Source organism: Geotrypetes seraphini, chromosome 3 (genome assembly GCF_902459505.1).
Source record: "Geotrypetes seraphini chromosome 3, aGeoSer1.1, whole genome shotgun sequence".
Classification (NCBI taxonomy): Eukaryota; Metazoa; Chordata; class Amphibia; order Gymnophiona; family Dermophiidae; genus Geotrypetes; species Geotrypetes seraphini.
In genome coordinates, this window is record NC_047086.1 from 6,493,753 (window position 1) to 6,507,505 (window position 13,753).

General features: G+C 43.5%; 1 protein-coding gene across 2 annotated transcripts in view; it reads right to left on the reverse strand.

Annotated features, from left to right (window-relative positions):
• FIG4 (FIG4 phosphoinositide 5-phosphatase) overlaps nt 1-13,753 on the reverse strand; it is a 291,895-nt gene that overhangs the window by 105,754 nt on the left and 172,388 nt on the right. For both annotated transcript variants that reach the window (XM_033936107.1, XM_033936108.1), the window contains exons 17-18: nt 9,143-9,281; nt 2,327-2,385 (exon numbers count right to left, since the gene is read on the reverse strand). In XM_033936107.1, coding sequence (XP_033791998.1) covers nt 2,327-2,385; nt 9,143-9,281 — 198 coding nt within the window. The remainder of the gene's footprint in view (nt 1-2,326; nt 2,386-9,142; nt 9,282-13,753) is intronic.

The following is a 13,753-nucleotide window of genomic DNA, read 5'->3' on the forward strand; positions in this document are numbered from 1 at the left end:
TACTGGAACCATGAAAACAGTACTAACTCCATGCAACTTAAGCAAAATACATATGTCCTTTAAAGTGAATATGTACTAGACGCAATCAAGATGCTGCATCTACCGCACCGTGGAAAACAGCAGCATCCTAACAGGTATCAGACAAAGCTCACATCGCTTATGAGAGCTTCAGGGATGAGGCTAACAGCCACATAACGCGTGCTCCTCCGTGGGTTTGATAGAATAGGTAACTGGCTCCTGGTTAGAAGAAGCTGCACAGCCCTTCCTGTCTGGTCGGGGAGTCCGTCTAGCATGTGCCATGAGAAGATGGTGACAGGAGAAACCAGTGTGATAAGCATGGAAATCTGAAGTCCAGGCCCTCTCAGAAATAGAGAAAGAGAGTCCTGGCCACAGGAAGATGCGAAGTGTCATTATGCCCTTAGAGACAGCCTGAACTTGGAAACTGTTTGTATTACCTTTAGGCATATATATCCTATGCCACTACTAGACACATGCAGCGCAGCACAGAGGCCCAAATAAGAAGGACAGTTACCAATAGACAAAGGCTCAATCTGCAGGGACCCTCAAGAGAGACAATGAGATACCCGTGTGAAATACAGGGCACTATCTTACTGCTGATCTCACTGTGCCATGAGTTGCTGTATGTCGACCCAGTCGACAAACCGAGAGACAAACCGAGGCTGGGTGACCTAGCACAGGTCAGAGTCTCTCTGGTAATCCCCTTGAGTGCTAACCCCAAAGTCTGATTAAACTAGCAGCTTCCTTCAAGGGAATACAGCAGGAACACAGACATAGACATATAAATCTGCCCAAGCTTGTCCCAAAGCTGGTGAAACAAGTACTACTTGTCTGAACCGGAAAGGAGAGAAGCCGCGGCATACCCTGATCAAAGTCAGCTGTAAATAAACTACCGAACGCTGCAGCTCTCCTGCCATCGCTGGAGACCCAAGCGCACGCCTGATTCTCGCTGACACGTGGCCGCTGCATCAACGCTCCTAGAAACATAGTCGGATTCAAGCCCCGCAAAATTTACCCTGTCGTGGCCTTCATAGAAAGAAAATCAGACTCAGGGAATAACCAGAAGAACGGTATGGTGCTTCCCACAGCGCCGGAAAAAACATGTCCCATCTCATACGCGCTGCTATAAACCGGCACCTGCACAATCAGCTGCACATGACCGTGACAAACACTGACGAAAGAGAGCCTCAGAATAAACAGGACTACTACTGCTGCACTGAAACTCAACAAGGAGAACATGTGCGAGCATGAAATCGCACCGCTACTGCCACGGTGTAACCAACAAGGAAATCAAGCGCGTGCATGCAAAGGGCGGGAAATCCCGGCTCCCTCAATAGATTTCTAGTCATAAAACTTAGCCTCAATAAAATATCCATTCCTTAAACATACGATGACCGAACCCACAGTACTAAGACTCCCAAACAGAACCTGAAGTTCAAACAACAGTAAAAAAACACATACATACTCACAAACTTGTTGTTAGGGACGGTTGAAGCCAGTAAGAACTGGTTGTGCAGCACTAACAGGGCAGAATGTAGCAACTGTGGTCTCCCTTTTTTTTTTTTTAAAACAGAGAAGGGAAAGAAGAAAAAATCGAGACCAAGTCAGACCCTCTAGCAATGGAGGGAGGGTGAGGCAGGGACCTGGGGGGCCCAGGTGTAACCCCTAAAGCCGGCACCGTTCAGCTGGACACCCCTGTCTCACTGAAGAGAAACCTCAACAGGAGAAAATAATTTTCTAGTCACAGCCAGAATTCAGGAGCTAGTTGAATAGCGACTATCACCTGCTGGGAGATAGAGCATACTGGAGATACAGGAGGAGTGCCAGCCAATAGGACCACCTGTTAATCAGTTTCTCTATCTCCACCTGCTGGTAGATGTGTGCTATCCCATTGGTCTCTGGATTCATCTGCTGCTGTTGCTAAGGAATATGCAACACTTTCATGTCTGAAAATCCTCAGCAGCCCACATTGTGATTTCCTGCACCATCATGCGTTCTTACCAGTGTAAAAAGAATTCCCTCCTTCCCTCTAAATCTCAGGATTAGAAAAAGCCAAAAGTTCATAGGTTTATTGGAAAATCATGATAGTTTGTTGGCTAACTTAAGAACTATTCAGACATGAGAATGTGTCTGGATCCCTCAGGCCCCTTTGGGTGTCTTCTTCAGAAGTGTTCTGAAGGGATCTCTATGGGATGAAAATTCAAGCACAAATTTCAAAAATTCCATGGAAACAGCCCCAAATTTTCAATCCACCATTCTCCCTTTTCCACTAAAACAAAAATTTCCAAAGAGCACATCAGGAACTTACCTTCATCATAGGGTAATGGCAAATGCTTTAGCACCTCAGGTGTCCACCAAAAAGTATAGCTATGGAAAAACAAATCAGAATAGATGATCTAGAAGACAGCAATTTTCCAGAGCTGAAATTCTGGACATCAGGTAGATGTTACAATATTAACAACATTTTGCCCGAGATATTGTGAAGGGAGCATATTTTTACGCTGCATGGAAGTGTCCTGAAACTGTACTATACTATGAACCACTGCTTTTCCTGTCCACAAATCTGGTTCAAAGTAGCAGAATAACTAGACATCAAATCCAAATCCTGCTCTTCTACTGATTTTCTTTGTGACCCTGGACAAAGCATCAGCATTGTTGTAAATGAGGTGACCCTATAAGTCATTTTAGAGAAGTTCTATATCACAGTGAAGTGAAATGTGAATAGCAACTACCTTTGACCGATAGACTACAAAGAAATGTCTATTGGTACCAGATCCAGTATGTGTCACATAAGGATAACTTGTATCAAACACTCTTGACTTTCTGTTTGTCAAATTAGGATATAACCTGTAATGAAAACCTTGCACCTAAGGACAACTCTAGCAAACTGTAACCAGTAAACGGTATACAGAGGTACCTCGGAATCCGAATGCCCCAGAACTCGAACAACTTGGAATCCAAACTATGTTTTAAATTAAATTTTGCCCTGGAATCTGAACGCTGATTTGGAATCCGAATGTAGGGGAACTGCAAACGTTGCTCAGCCCAAAGCTTCCCCTCTGATGCAGCTTCCTGTTTCCGCTTGGGCGGTTCGCGTCAGAGGGAAGCTTTGGGCTGAGCAACACTTGCAGTTGATGTTGCCGATCTTGCTGCTTATGCCGGCGGGGGCCCGATCATACTGTCTCTGCCAGGGGGACCCGATCTTGCTGTCTCTGCCAGGGGGGCCCGATCTTGCTGTCTATGCCGGTTGGCGTGTCCGATCCAGTGTGTTTACTGTTAAATTTATTTGAAAATCTGAGTTTGTGGGACCAAGGAACGGATTAATCAGTTTCTATTATTTATTTATTATTATTATTTTTTTAATCTTTATTGATTTTTAATCTAACAGTGTCATACGAATGATCAAAACAATAGGTATTACATACATTACACTAATATCTGTACAGGTAACATATATATTTTTCAAGATTTTAAGTAATCCTTCATATAATAATAACCTAATATAACATATTATATAATATAAATGAAGAATAAAGTTACCCAAATGTCCCCATCAATATTTATTCCCCTCCCTCCAAACTCCCACCCCCCATGGATGTGTAAAGGTAATGAACAAAGGAAAGATAAGATAAATATAAATTATTATAATTTTACAAATTTAATCAATGGGCTCCAAACTTATTAAATACACCACTAAATCCCCTACACTCTGCATTAATTCTTTCATATCTATAAGTGGTGCACACGTTCATCCACCAAAAAGTATAACTTATTCTATCATGGTTCTTCCAATTACTCGTTATCAATTGAATAGCTATACCTGTCATAATCATAAATCAAGTTTCAAGTTTTATTTTGATTTGATAAATCGCTTATTCAAATTACTAAGCGAGTTACAGCAGAATAAAATAAATATACATTTAGACATACTATTTAAAATTAACAATAATAGGTTGGACAGACAAGTTTACATAAGAACATAAGCAATGCCTCTGCTGGGTCAGACCTGAGGTCCATCGTGCCCAGCAGTCCGCTCACGCGGTGGCCCAACAGGTCCAGGACCTGTGCAGTAATCCTCTATCTATACCCCTCTATCCCCTTTTCCAGCAGGAAATTGTCTAATCCTTTCTTGAACCCCAGTACCGTACTCTGCCCTATTACGCTCTCTGGAAGCGCATTCCAGGTGTTGGGTAAAGAAGAACTTCCTAGCATTCGTTTTGAATCTGTCCCCTTTCAACTTTTATGAATGCCCTCTTGTTCTTTTATTATTTGAAAGTTTGAAGAATCTGTCCCTCTCTACTCTCTCTATGCCCTTCATGATCTTGTAAGTCTCTATTATATCCCCTCCTAAGTCTCCTCTTCTCCAGGGAAAAGAGTCCCAGTTTCTCCAGTCTCTCAGCGTATGAAAGGTTTTCCATCCCCTTTATGAGACGCGTTGCTCTCCTCTGAACCCTCTCGAGTAACACCATGTCCTTCTTAAGGTAAGGCGACCAATATTGGACGCAGTACTCCAGATGTAGATGCACCATTGCCCGATACAATGGCAGGATAACTTCTTTCGTTCTAGTTGTAATACCCTTCTTGATTATGCCTAGCATTCTGTTTGCCTTCTTAGCGGCCGCTGCGCACTGTGTCATTGGCTTCATTGTCATGTCCACCATTACCCCCAAGTCCCTTTCTTGGGTACTCTCATTTAATAACATCCCTCCCATCGTATAGTTGTACCTTGGGTTTCTGTTTCCCACATGTAATACTTTACATTTATCAAATTAATTGATACACAGGGAGTGGAGGGGTAAAGTTATATTTATCTAGAGTGGGTTTCACATGTAATATCGTTCCACAAATTATAGCCTCATATGATAGTTGAATGATCAAATCCCAAACTAAATTTATTTGTCCCCAAATTGACTTCCAAAATATAAATATAAACAGACAAAAATATAGCAGATGATCCAAAGTCCCTGTATCAATAGGACAATGCCAGCATCTACTAGACTTAGAGCTATCTATTTTATTTAATCGAACCGGGGTGCAAAAAATCCTATGTAACAAAAATAACCATGTTTGCCTCATAGATGCCGACGCTGTACATTTCAATCTCCAAGTCCAAATTTGTGGCCAATGAGACACAGATATATACCGTTTTATCTCGATGCTCCAGATGTCTCTAAGACTGTTTATTGTTTTTTTGTTTAAAAGTCCAGAAATCAATTTGTACTATTATTTTCTATGGGAAAAATTGTCTTGGAACTCGAACAGGGTTCTGGAACGGATTACGTTTAGATTCCGAGGCACCACTGTATTATGCATATTAATATTAGGCTCTAGTATGTATCAAATTAGGATAAAAACATATATTGTAAACTTGTCCAGAAATTATGCATGTTAAACCTGTAACCGGTTCTGAGCTCCTGGGAGACAACAGGATAGAAATCAAATGATTTGAATTTAAGATTTATTACTCAAGTTCAATTTTTTATTTATTTAATCTACTGCGTCTGAGCGCTCTAAAAGTGTGTTCCATATATAGATACATCAATTACTTCCTTGCTTAAATTAGTTACATCCTAGCTGCATCTATGACGATGGAAGGTCACAAAGAGTGTGAATGAGAGAAATAGGATTGGAACCTGTCTTCCCTGTTCTCTTGCCCCCCGTAATGTATGTATGAGCTTTTACATGATGAGAAGACTTTTAGCCAAATTCAAAAGGTGCTCCTGGACAGTAGGTATGTGAGGGGAGGGAACAGCACACATACATTTACATTTTTAAAAGTAGACACTGGGTTTCCCCCCTTCTGCCAAACCACAGGGGGAGTGAATGTATGTGTGGGGGCATGCTTACAACTCCCCCCCCCCCCCGGTAATCACCTGGTCAGTTTCAGCACCTTTAGGCACCAACAGGTTAGTCCCAAACGTCCACATTGTGTAAAATGTTTAATTATCGCTGCAAAACATCCAGGTCCTAAGCCCAAACTAGGCCTCTAAAACTCCCTTCTTTGCAATTTAGGTGAACAGCGTAGAAAACAGGTTCTGAAAATGGGAGTTTGAATGTTTTGAAAATTTAATTGTCCAAGTGCCACTTTATGCCATTAGGTTGCTAAAATAGCACTTCCACGTAGTCTAACACTTTTATGAGAAGAGCAGATAGACAAGGAAATTGCTAATCAGATACTACTCTTTTTGCGTGCATGTAAATTTGTGTAATGTACATGCACAAGCAGAGGGATTCATGCCCAACCTGAATGCCTCCATTCTGATCTTGATCACTGACATAAAACACAGGCCTATTTGCGTGCTATTACTTTCAAAACATAACAGCAGCTCCATGCTGTGTTCCCTCTAAGCCAGTGGTCTCAAACTCCAACCCTTTGCAGGGCCACATTTTGGATTTGTAGGTACTTGGAGGGCCTCAGAAAAAATAGCTAATGTCTTATTAAAGAAATGACAATTTTGCATGAGGTAAAACTCTTTATAGTTTATCAATCTTTCCTTTTGGCAAAGTCTTTTTTTTTTTTAATTTCTTTATTCAATTTTGCATATTACAAGTGTATCAGAAAAATTCATATAATCTTATAAATACACATTTGATTTTCTTCATGAACACTTTAAGTAAAATATATCATACTTATATTCATATTTTATAATGATTTAAATATTATGTAATACATTTAATAAATATGACAAATATAAATAAAAGAGAAAACCCCCCAATCCCTCCCTCCCTACCTTTTGGCGAAGTCTTAATAATAATATTGTCATTTATAGCTAAAGAGACATATGATCATGAACTGTTTTATTTTACTTTTGTAATTATGATGAAAGGAGGAAGATAAAAAATGGAATTGCTAGGCTAAAAGATGCTGGGAACAAATATGTGGAGAGTGATGAGGAGAAAGCAAATGTGCTAAACAAATACTTCTGTTCTGTGTTCACAGAAGAAAATCCTGGAGAAGGACCGAGATTGTCCGGCAAAGTTACACGAGAAAATGGAGTAGATTCTGCGCCGTTCACGGAGGAGGGTGTTTATGAGCAACTTGAAAAACTGAAGGTGGACAAAGCGATGGGACCAGACGGGATCCATCCCAGGATACTAAGGGAACTCAGAGAGGTTCTGGCGAGTCCTATTAAAGACTTGTTCAACAAATCTCTGGAGACAGGAGTGATTCCTGGGGATTGGAGGAGAGCGGATGTGGTCCCTATTCATAAAAGTGGTCACAGGGATGAAGCAGGAAACTACAGGCCGGTGAGCCTCACTTCAGTTGTTGGAAAAATAATGGAAGTGTTGCTGAAAGAAAGGATAGTGTATTTCCTTGAATCTAATGGGTTACAGGATCCGAGGCAACATGGCTTTACAAAAGGTAAATCGTGCCAAACGAACCTGATTGAATTTTTTGATTGGGTGACCAGAGAGCTGGATCGAGGACATATGCTAGATGTAATTTATTTGGATTTCAGCAAAGCCTTTGATACAGTTCCTCATAGGAGGCTGTTGAACAAACTTGAAGGGCTGAAGTTAGGACCCAAAGTGGTGAACTGGGTCAGAAACTGGCTGTCGGACAGACGCCAGAGGGTGGTGGTTAATGGAAGTCGCTCGAAGGAAGGAAAGGTGACTAGTGGAGTCCCTCAGGGTTCGGTGCTGGGGCCAATCCTGTTCAATATGTATGTAAGTGACATTGCTGAAGGGTTAGAAGGAAAAGTGTGCCTTTTTGCAGATGATACCAAGATTTGTAACAGAGTAGACACCGAAGAGGGAGTGGAAAATATGAAAAAGGATCTGCAAAAGTTAGAGGAATGGTCTAATGCCTGGCAACTAAAATTCAATGCAAAGAAATGCAGAGTAATGCATTTGGGGATTAATAATAGGAAGGAACCGTATATGCTGGGAGGAGAGAAGCTGATATGCACGGACGGGGAGAGGGACCTTGGGGTGATAGTGTCCGAAGATCTAAAGGCGAAAAAACAGTGTGACAAGGCAGTGGCTGCTGCCAGAAGGATGCTGGGCTGTATAAAGAGAGGCGTAGTCAGTAGAAGGAAGAAGGTGTTGATGCCCCTGTACAGGTCATTGGTGAGGCCCCACTTGGAGTACTGTGTTCAGTTTTGGAGACCGTATCTGGCGAAAGACGTAAGAAGACTTGAGGCGGTCCAGAGGAGGGCGACGAAAATGATAGGAGGCTTGCACCAGAAGACATATGAGGAGAGACTGGAAGCCCTGAATATGTATACCCTAGAGGAAAGGAGAGACAGGGGAGATATGATTCAGACGTTCAAATACTTAAAGGGTATTAACGTAGAACAAAATCTTTTCCAGAGAAAGGAAAATGGTAAAACCAGAGGACATAATTTGAGGTTGAGGGGTGGTAGATTTAGGGGCAATGTTAGGAAATTCTACTTTACGGAGAGGGTGGTGGATGCCTGGAATGCGCTCCCGAGAGAGGTGGTGGAGAGTAAAACTGTGACTGAGTTCAAAGAAGCGTGGGATGAACACAGAAGATTTAGAATCAGAAAATAATATTAAAGATTGAACTAGGCCAGTTACTGGGCAGACTTGTACGGTCTGCGTCTATGTATGGCCGTTTGGAGGAGGATGGGCAGGGGAGGGCTTCAATGGCTGGGAGGGTGTAGATGGGCTGGAGTAAGTCTTAACAGAGATTTCGGCAGTTGGAACCCAAGCATAGTACCGGGTAAAGCTTTGGATTCTTGCCCAGAAATAGCTAAGAAGAAAAAAAAAAAAAAAAAAAAAATTTTAAATTGAATCAGGTTGGGCAGACTGGATGGACCATTCGGGTCTTTATCTGCCGTCATCTACTATGTTACTATGTTACTATGATAAACATACCGAGGGCCTCAAAATAGGACCTGGCAGGCCGAGAGTTTGAAACCACTGCTCTAAGCTGTGCTGGAGTCCTCCAACGGCATGGTTGCCCTGGAGTCCAACAGAGCTTGTCTGTCCCTCACTACTGAAAATGTGATAGTGAAACAGCACCTCCCACTGGCAGCACTGAAGATGAAGGACTCCCACACAGCTTAGGGAGAACAGTAGCTACATGAGATTCTTTATCAAATATCTTCTGAAAACTATAGAGGAACAGCATAAGGAAGAGGGATGCATAGGAAAATACCTTCTTTTGCTTTGCACCAGCTTCATTGTGTTTTTGTGATGCAAGTAAAAGTCAGTGGGAAGCTCCCAGAGGTGAGGTTTACCCTCAGCTGGCAGGAACACACCCAAAAAAAGATTAATGGAGTCTTGTCTGTCAGCATCTAGAAAACAGTTATGCATTGGTTAATATATTTATTTAGCATTACTGGCAAAGGGAGAATGATTTCAGTTTGTTATAATAACACAGACACACACCACACCTTCCAGAGTGAAGGAAGAAGAGAGTGGAGTTGCACAGTATAAAGTGATATTAATAGAGACCAGGAATGGAGGTTCCTTAATAAGGGAGGCATCACCTAGTTTGGAAGATCATGCATGGTTAACGTGACCATTTATTTTTTTAATCAAAAGGGAACATCTATTAATTGTTAGTCCTGCCCTAGCTCCACCCTCAATTTCTTCCATTCATTTTTCATGTACACATAATATCTTATTAATTCATAATGGTAACCATAAAATTTTAAACAACTACAAAGCTCACTATATGCAGAGAAAATGTTAATTTATCATTTATATTTGGGGGTTTTCAAAGATGTCAAGGCAGATGACTTTAAAATATGCAATGTCACCTCAGTAACTATAGAAAAATCGACAAATTTAGTGCAAAATATAGACAGCAGATATAAATTCTCAAAACGGACACATTTTGATCACTAAATTGAAAATGAAATCATTTTTCCTACCTTTGCTGTCTGGTGATTTCATGAGTCCCTGGTTGTGTTTCCCTCTGACTGTGCATCCTTTCTTTCATTTCTTTCTTTCTGCATTCAGACCCAACAATTGTCCCTTTCTATTCCCTCCCTCCTTCTTTCCTATGTCCTTTGTGCCCCAGTGCCTCCTTCCTACGTCTCTCTCACTGCCTTCTAGACTTTGTCCCACCCCCACCCCTGAAGCCAACCTGCCTGTCTACCTCCCTCCCTGGCCAAAGCCAGCCTGCTTGCCTGCCTACCTCCTTCCCTCCCTGCTGCGCAAAAAAAAAAAGCCTCCCTCCTTCCTTTCCCCCGGTCTGCTGCTATCTTACCTCCCTGCTGCTGCTAATCATCCAGAACATCCTCTCCAACGTCAGAATTGACGTCGGAAAGAAGACTTCGTGTCGGCGATTAGCAGCAGCAGCAGCAGCAGGGAGGTAAGATAGCAGTGGACCAGGGGAAAGGAAGGAGGGAGGCTTTTTTTTTTTTTGCGCGGCAGGTAGGGACAGGAAGTGATTGCCTGTCCTGTTGTCCCCGAGCACAGCTTCAGGATGCTGTCCCTGAAAATGGGACATTTTGGCGTCCCGAAGCTGTGTGTGGGGACAACGGGACAGGGAGTCTGAAAATGGGACGGTCCCGTTCAAAACGGGACGTATGGTCGGTGAGTTTGTTTCATGTGTTTTTGGATGAAGATTGATGAATCTTAAAAAAAAGAGTACCGATTGGGCCAGTTTTCTCGATACTTGATAATGTGATGTCTGTTTCCTAGATCTGTACTATTATATTTATTATATTATTCTAGTGTTTAAGCCCGTTAGATTAACGGGTGCTAGATGACCGCCTCTCCTGCTTTTGAACTTGGGCAGGGGCAGAGGCAGAGCCGGGGCGGGAGGGAGTGACGGTGGGAGAGCAATTTCAAAGCCTCGGCAGCGGCGGCTCCTTGACCAATCCGCGCTTAAAATGTCCCCCACACTCGCGGTCTGGCTGGCTCCCCCACCAAAGCCCTTCGCAGCGGCAGCCCCTCCCGCATCCGTCCCCGCGTCCCAAGCCTCTCCGAAGGCCAGCTCCCACGAAAATGGTACCCCTCTGTCCAAAGCCGCGGCGGCAGTCTCCCTCAAGACACATTTCAAATCTGACATATTGTAATCACAAAACAAAAATAAAATTATTTTTCTTACCTTTTGTTGTCTGGTCATTATTCATATCATGTAGGGGTCCCAGGCTATGGTTGGCTTTTGATAACTGGCTTGCCAGGGCCCCTTCTTTCTTCTTCCCTCCCTCCATCCCTGCAGCTGAAGACAGACACCTCCCCCCAGTGGTCTGAGACAGGAGGGAGCAGTTAGGAGAGGGTCTGAGGGCAAAGAGGGGCTCAACAGCGCACAACCACCTTTCCTTCCCTCCCTCCATCAGGTGCAGTGAATCCACCAATGTTAAAAGGAGCCGTGTCGAAATCGGAGGCCTGCCACTGCCGTAGCACTTTCCCCTCTGCCTTGGTCCCGCCCCTTCTCTGACATATGGGACCGCAGCAGAGGGAACGTGTTACGGTGGCGGCAGGGCTCCAATTTCAAAGCAGCTCCTTTTAACATAGGCGGAGCTGAACTGTACATGATGGAGGAAGGGAAGGAACGGTGGGGCAAATTTCGGCAATGGCAGGAATTGTTTGGCGGGCCAAGCACCGTGAAACTTTGTTTCTTTAGGCAGCCCCGGTTGTTTACTTGGATTCAATGTCAGCATTAGGGTTCGCTGGGCGCCAGCCATGAGAGCCGGGTGAGGAAGGCCGCCGCAGGCTCGCGGCTAGGTAGGGGGACAACAATGGCGCTTATGCTCAAGCCCCCGCCGCAGCTCCTCTCTCGATCCTGGTGCGGTTCGAGAGAGGAGTCATGGCGGCGGCTTGAGCATAAGCGCCATTGTTGTCCCCCTACCTAGCCGCGAGGCTGCGGCGGCCTTCCTCACCCGGCTCTCACAGCTGGCGACCGGCGAACCCTAATGCTGACATTGAATCCAAGTAAACAACCGGGGCTGCCTAAAGAAACATGGTAATCATATTATGTCCTGAAAGCCCCCGCCGCAGCTCCTCTCTCGATCCTGCTGCGGTTTGAGAGAGGAGCCGTGGCGGCAGCTTGAGCATAGTGCACAGTGAGAGCCAGGGGCGCGCATGCGCAGTCGTTTTTCCGCGACGGATCAGGGAACACATTTTTTTAGTGCGCATGCGCGGCCTATCATTTTATTATATTAGATTTTAGATCATATAAAGTCAAGCTGCATAATATTTGACTGATCTACTGGTTTCTCCGACTGGTAATAATAATGTATGTTTGAGAAAGCAATTGAAATAACATTTCTGATGTGGAAAGAGCTAAACATTTTCTTCTCAGGCAGCTCGGCTGTGAAACACCTTAGGAGATTTTTCAGACATTTAGAAAATTAATCTATTTCAGCTAAAACAGACTGTATTTTTTTTGTACATCCTAGATATCCCTAGTTATGTTATTATGACCAGCAATGAACTTTGTTGTTCTTGCAATTTTTAAATGGTTTTAAATACAGCCTCAACGAAATGATAATATTATAGTTATTTTTCTTATGCTTTACTTATGTAGTTCTTCCTTCTCCTATGTTTTCTGCTATGTACTCTGTGAACCGAGTTGAGCTCCACTGGGAGACAACCCAGTATATAAACCAAAGATTAGATTAGATTAGTTTAAATTATGTTTAAGCAGCTACAGCGCAAACTGGAAAGGAGTGATCACACACTCTTACACACTGACCAGAAAGGAACTCTGATGTTTTATAAAGCCAGATTTAAATAGTCATTCTTTTGGCATTACATGTGAAATGTCTGATGTTTCCTGTGTGAACATATGACTGAAGTGAACAAAGGTGTCAAATATGTATGTATGTTGGACTGGAGGACGGCTAACGTCATTCCACTCCACAAGAAAGGCTCAAAGATGGAGACAGCAAACTACAGACCAGTGAGTCTAACATCGATAGTGAGCAAACTAATGGAAACCCTAATCAAACGCCAATTGGATAAGATCCTGGATGAGGAGAATCTACGGGATCCCCGTCAACATGGATTTACTAAGGGGAGATCCTGCCAATCCAACCTGATCAGCTTCTTTGATTGGGTAACAGGGAAGCTGGATGTTGGGGAGTCCCTGGACATCGTGTACCTTGACTTTAGCAAAGCATTCGATAGCGTACCACACCGCAGGTTGCTGAGCAAGATGAGTTCTATAGGATTAGGTGACACTGTCGAAATGGGTTGGGAACTGGCTTGGAGGTAGGCTTCAAAGGGTAGTGGTGAACGGCACCCCCTCCGAAATGACAGAAGTGATCAGTGGAGTGCCACAGGGCTCGGTCTTGGGTCCGATCCTATTCAATATCTTTATAAGAGACTTGGCAGAAGGGCTTCGCGGTAAAATAACATTATTCACCGATGACGCCAAAATAAGTAATGTAGTGGGCAAATGCAAAACGGACGAAGATTCAATGCCCGACAACATGATGCACGACCTATTCCTACTAGAGCGCTGGTCTAGGACCTGGCAACTCAGCTTCAATGCCAAAAAATGCAAAGTTATGCACCTAGGCAGCCAAAATCCATGCAAGACTTATACCCTTAATGGTGAGATCCTAACATGAACGGAAACAGAACGAGACTTGGGGGTGATCGTCAGTGAGGACATGAAGGCTGCCAGTCAGGTGGAGCAGGCTTCATCCAAGGCAAGACAGATCATAGGTTGCATACGCAGGGGTTTCGTCAGCCGTAAGCCGGAAGTCATTATGCCATTGTATAGATCTATGGTGAGGCCCCACCTGGAATACTGTGTGCAATTCTGGAGGCCGCATTATTACAAGGATGTGCTGAGACTGGAGTC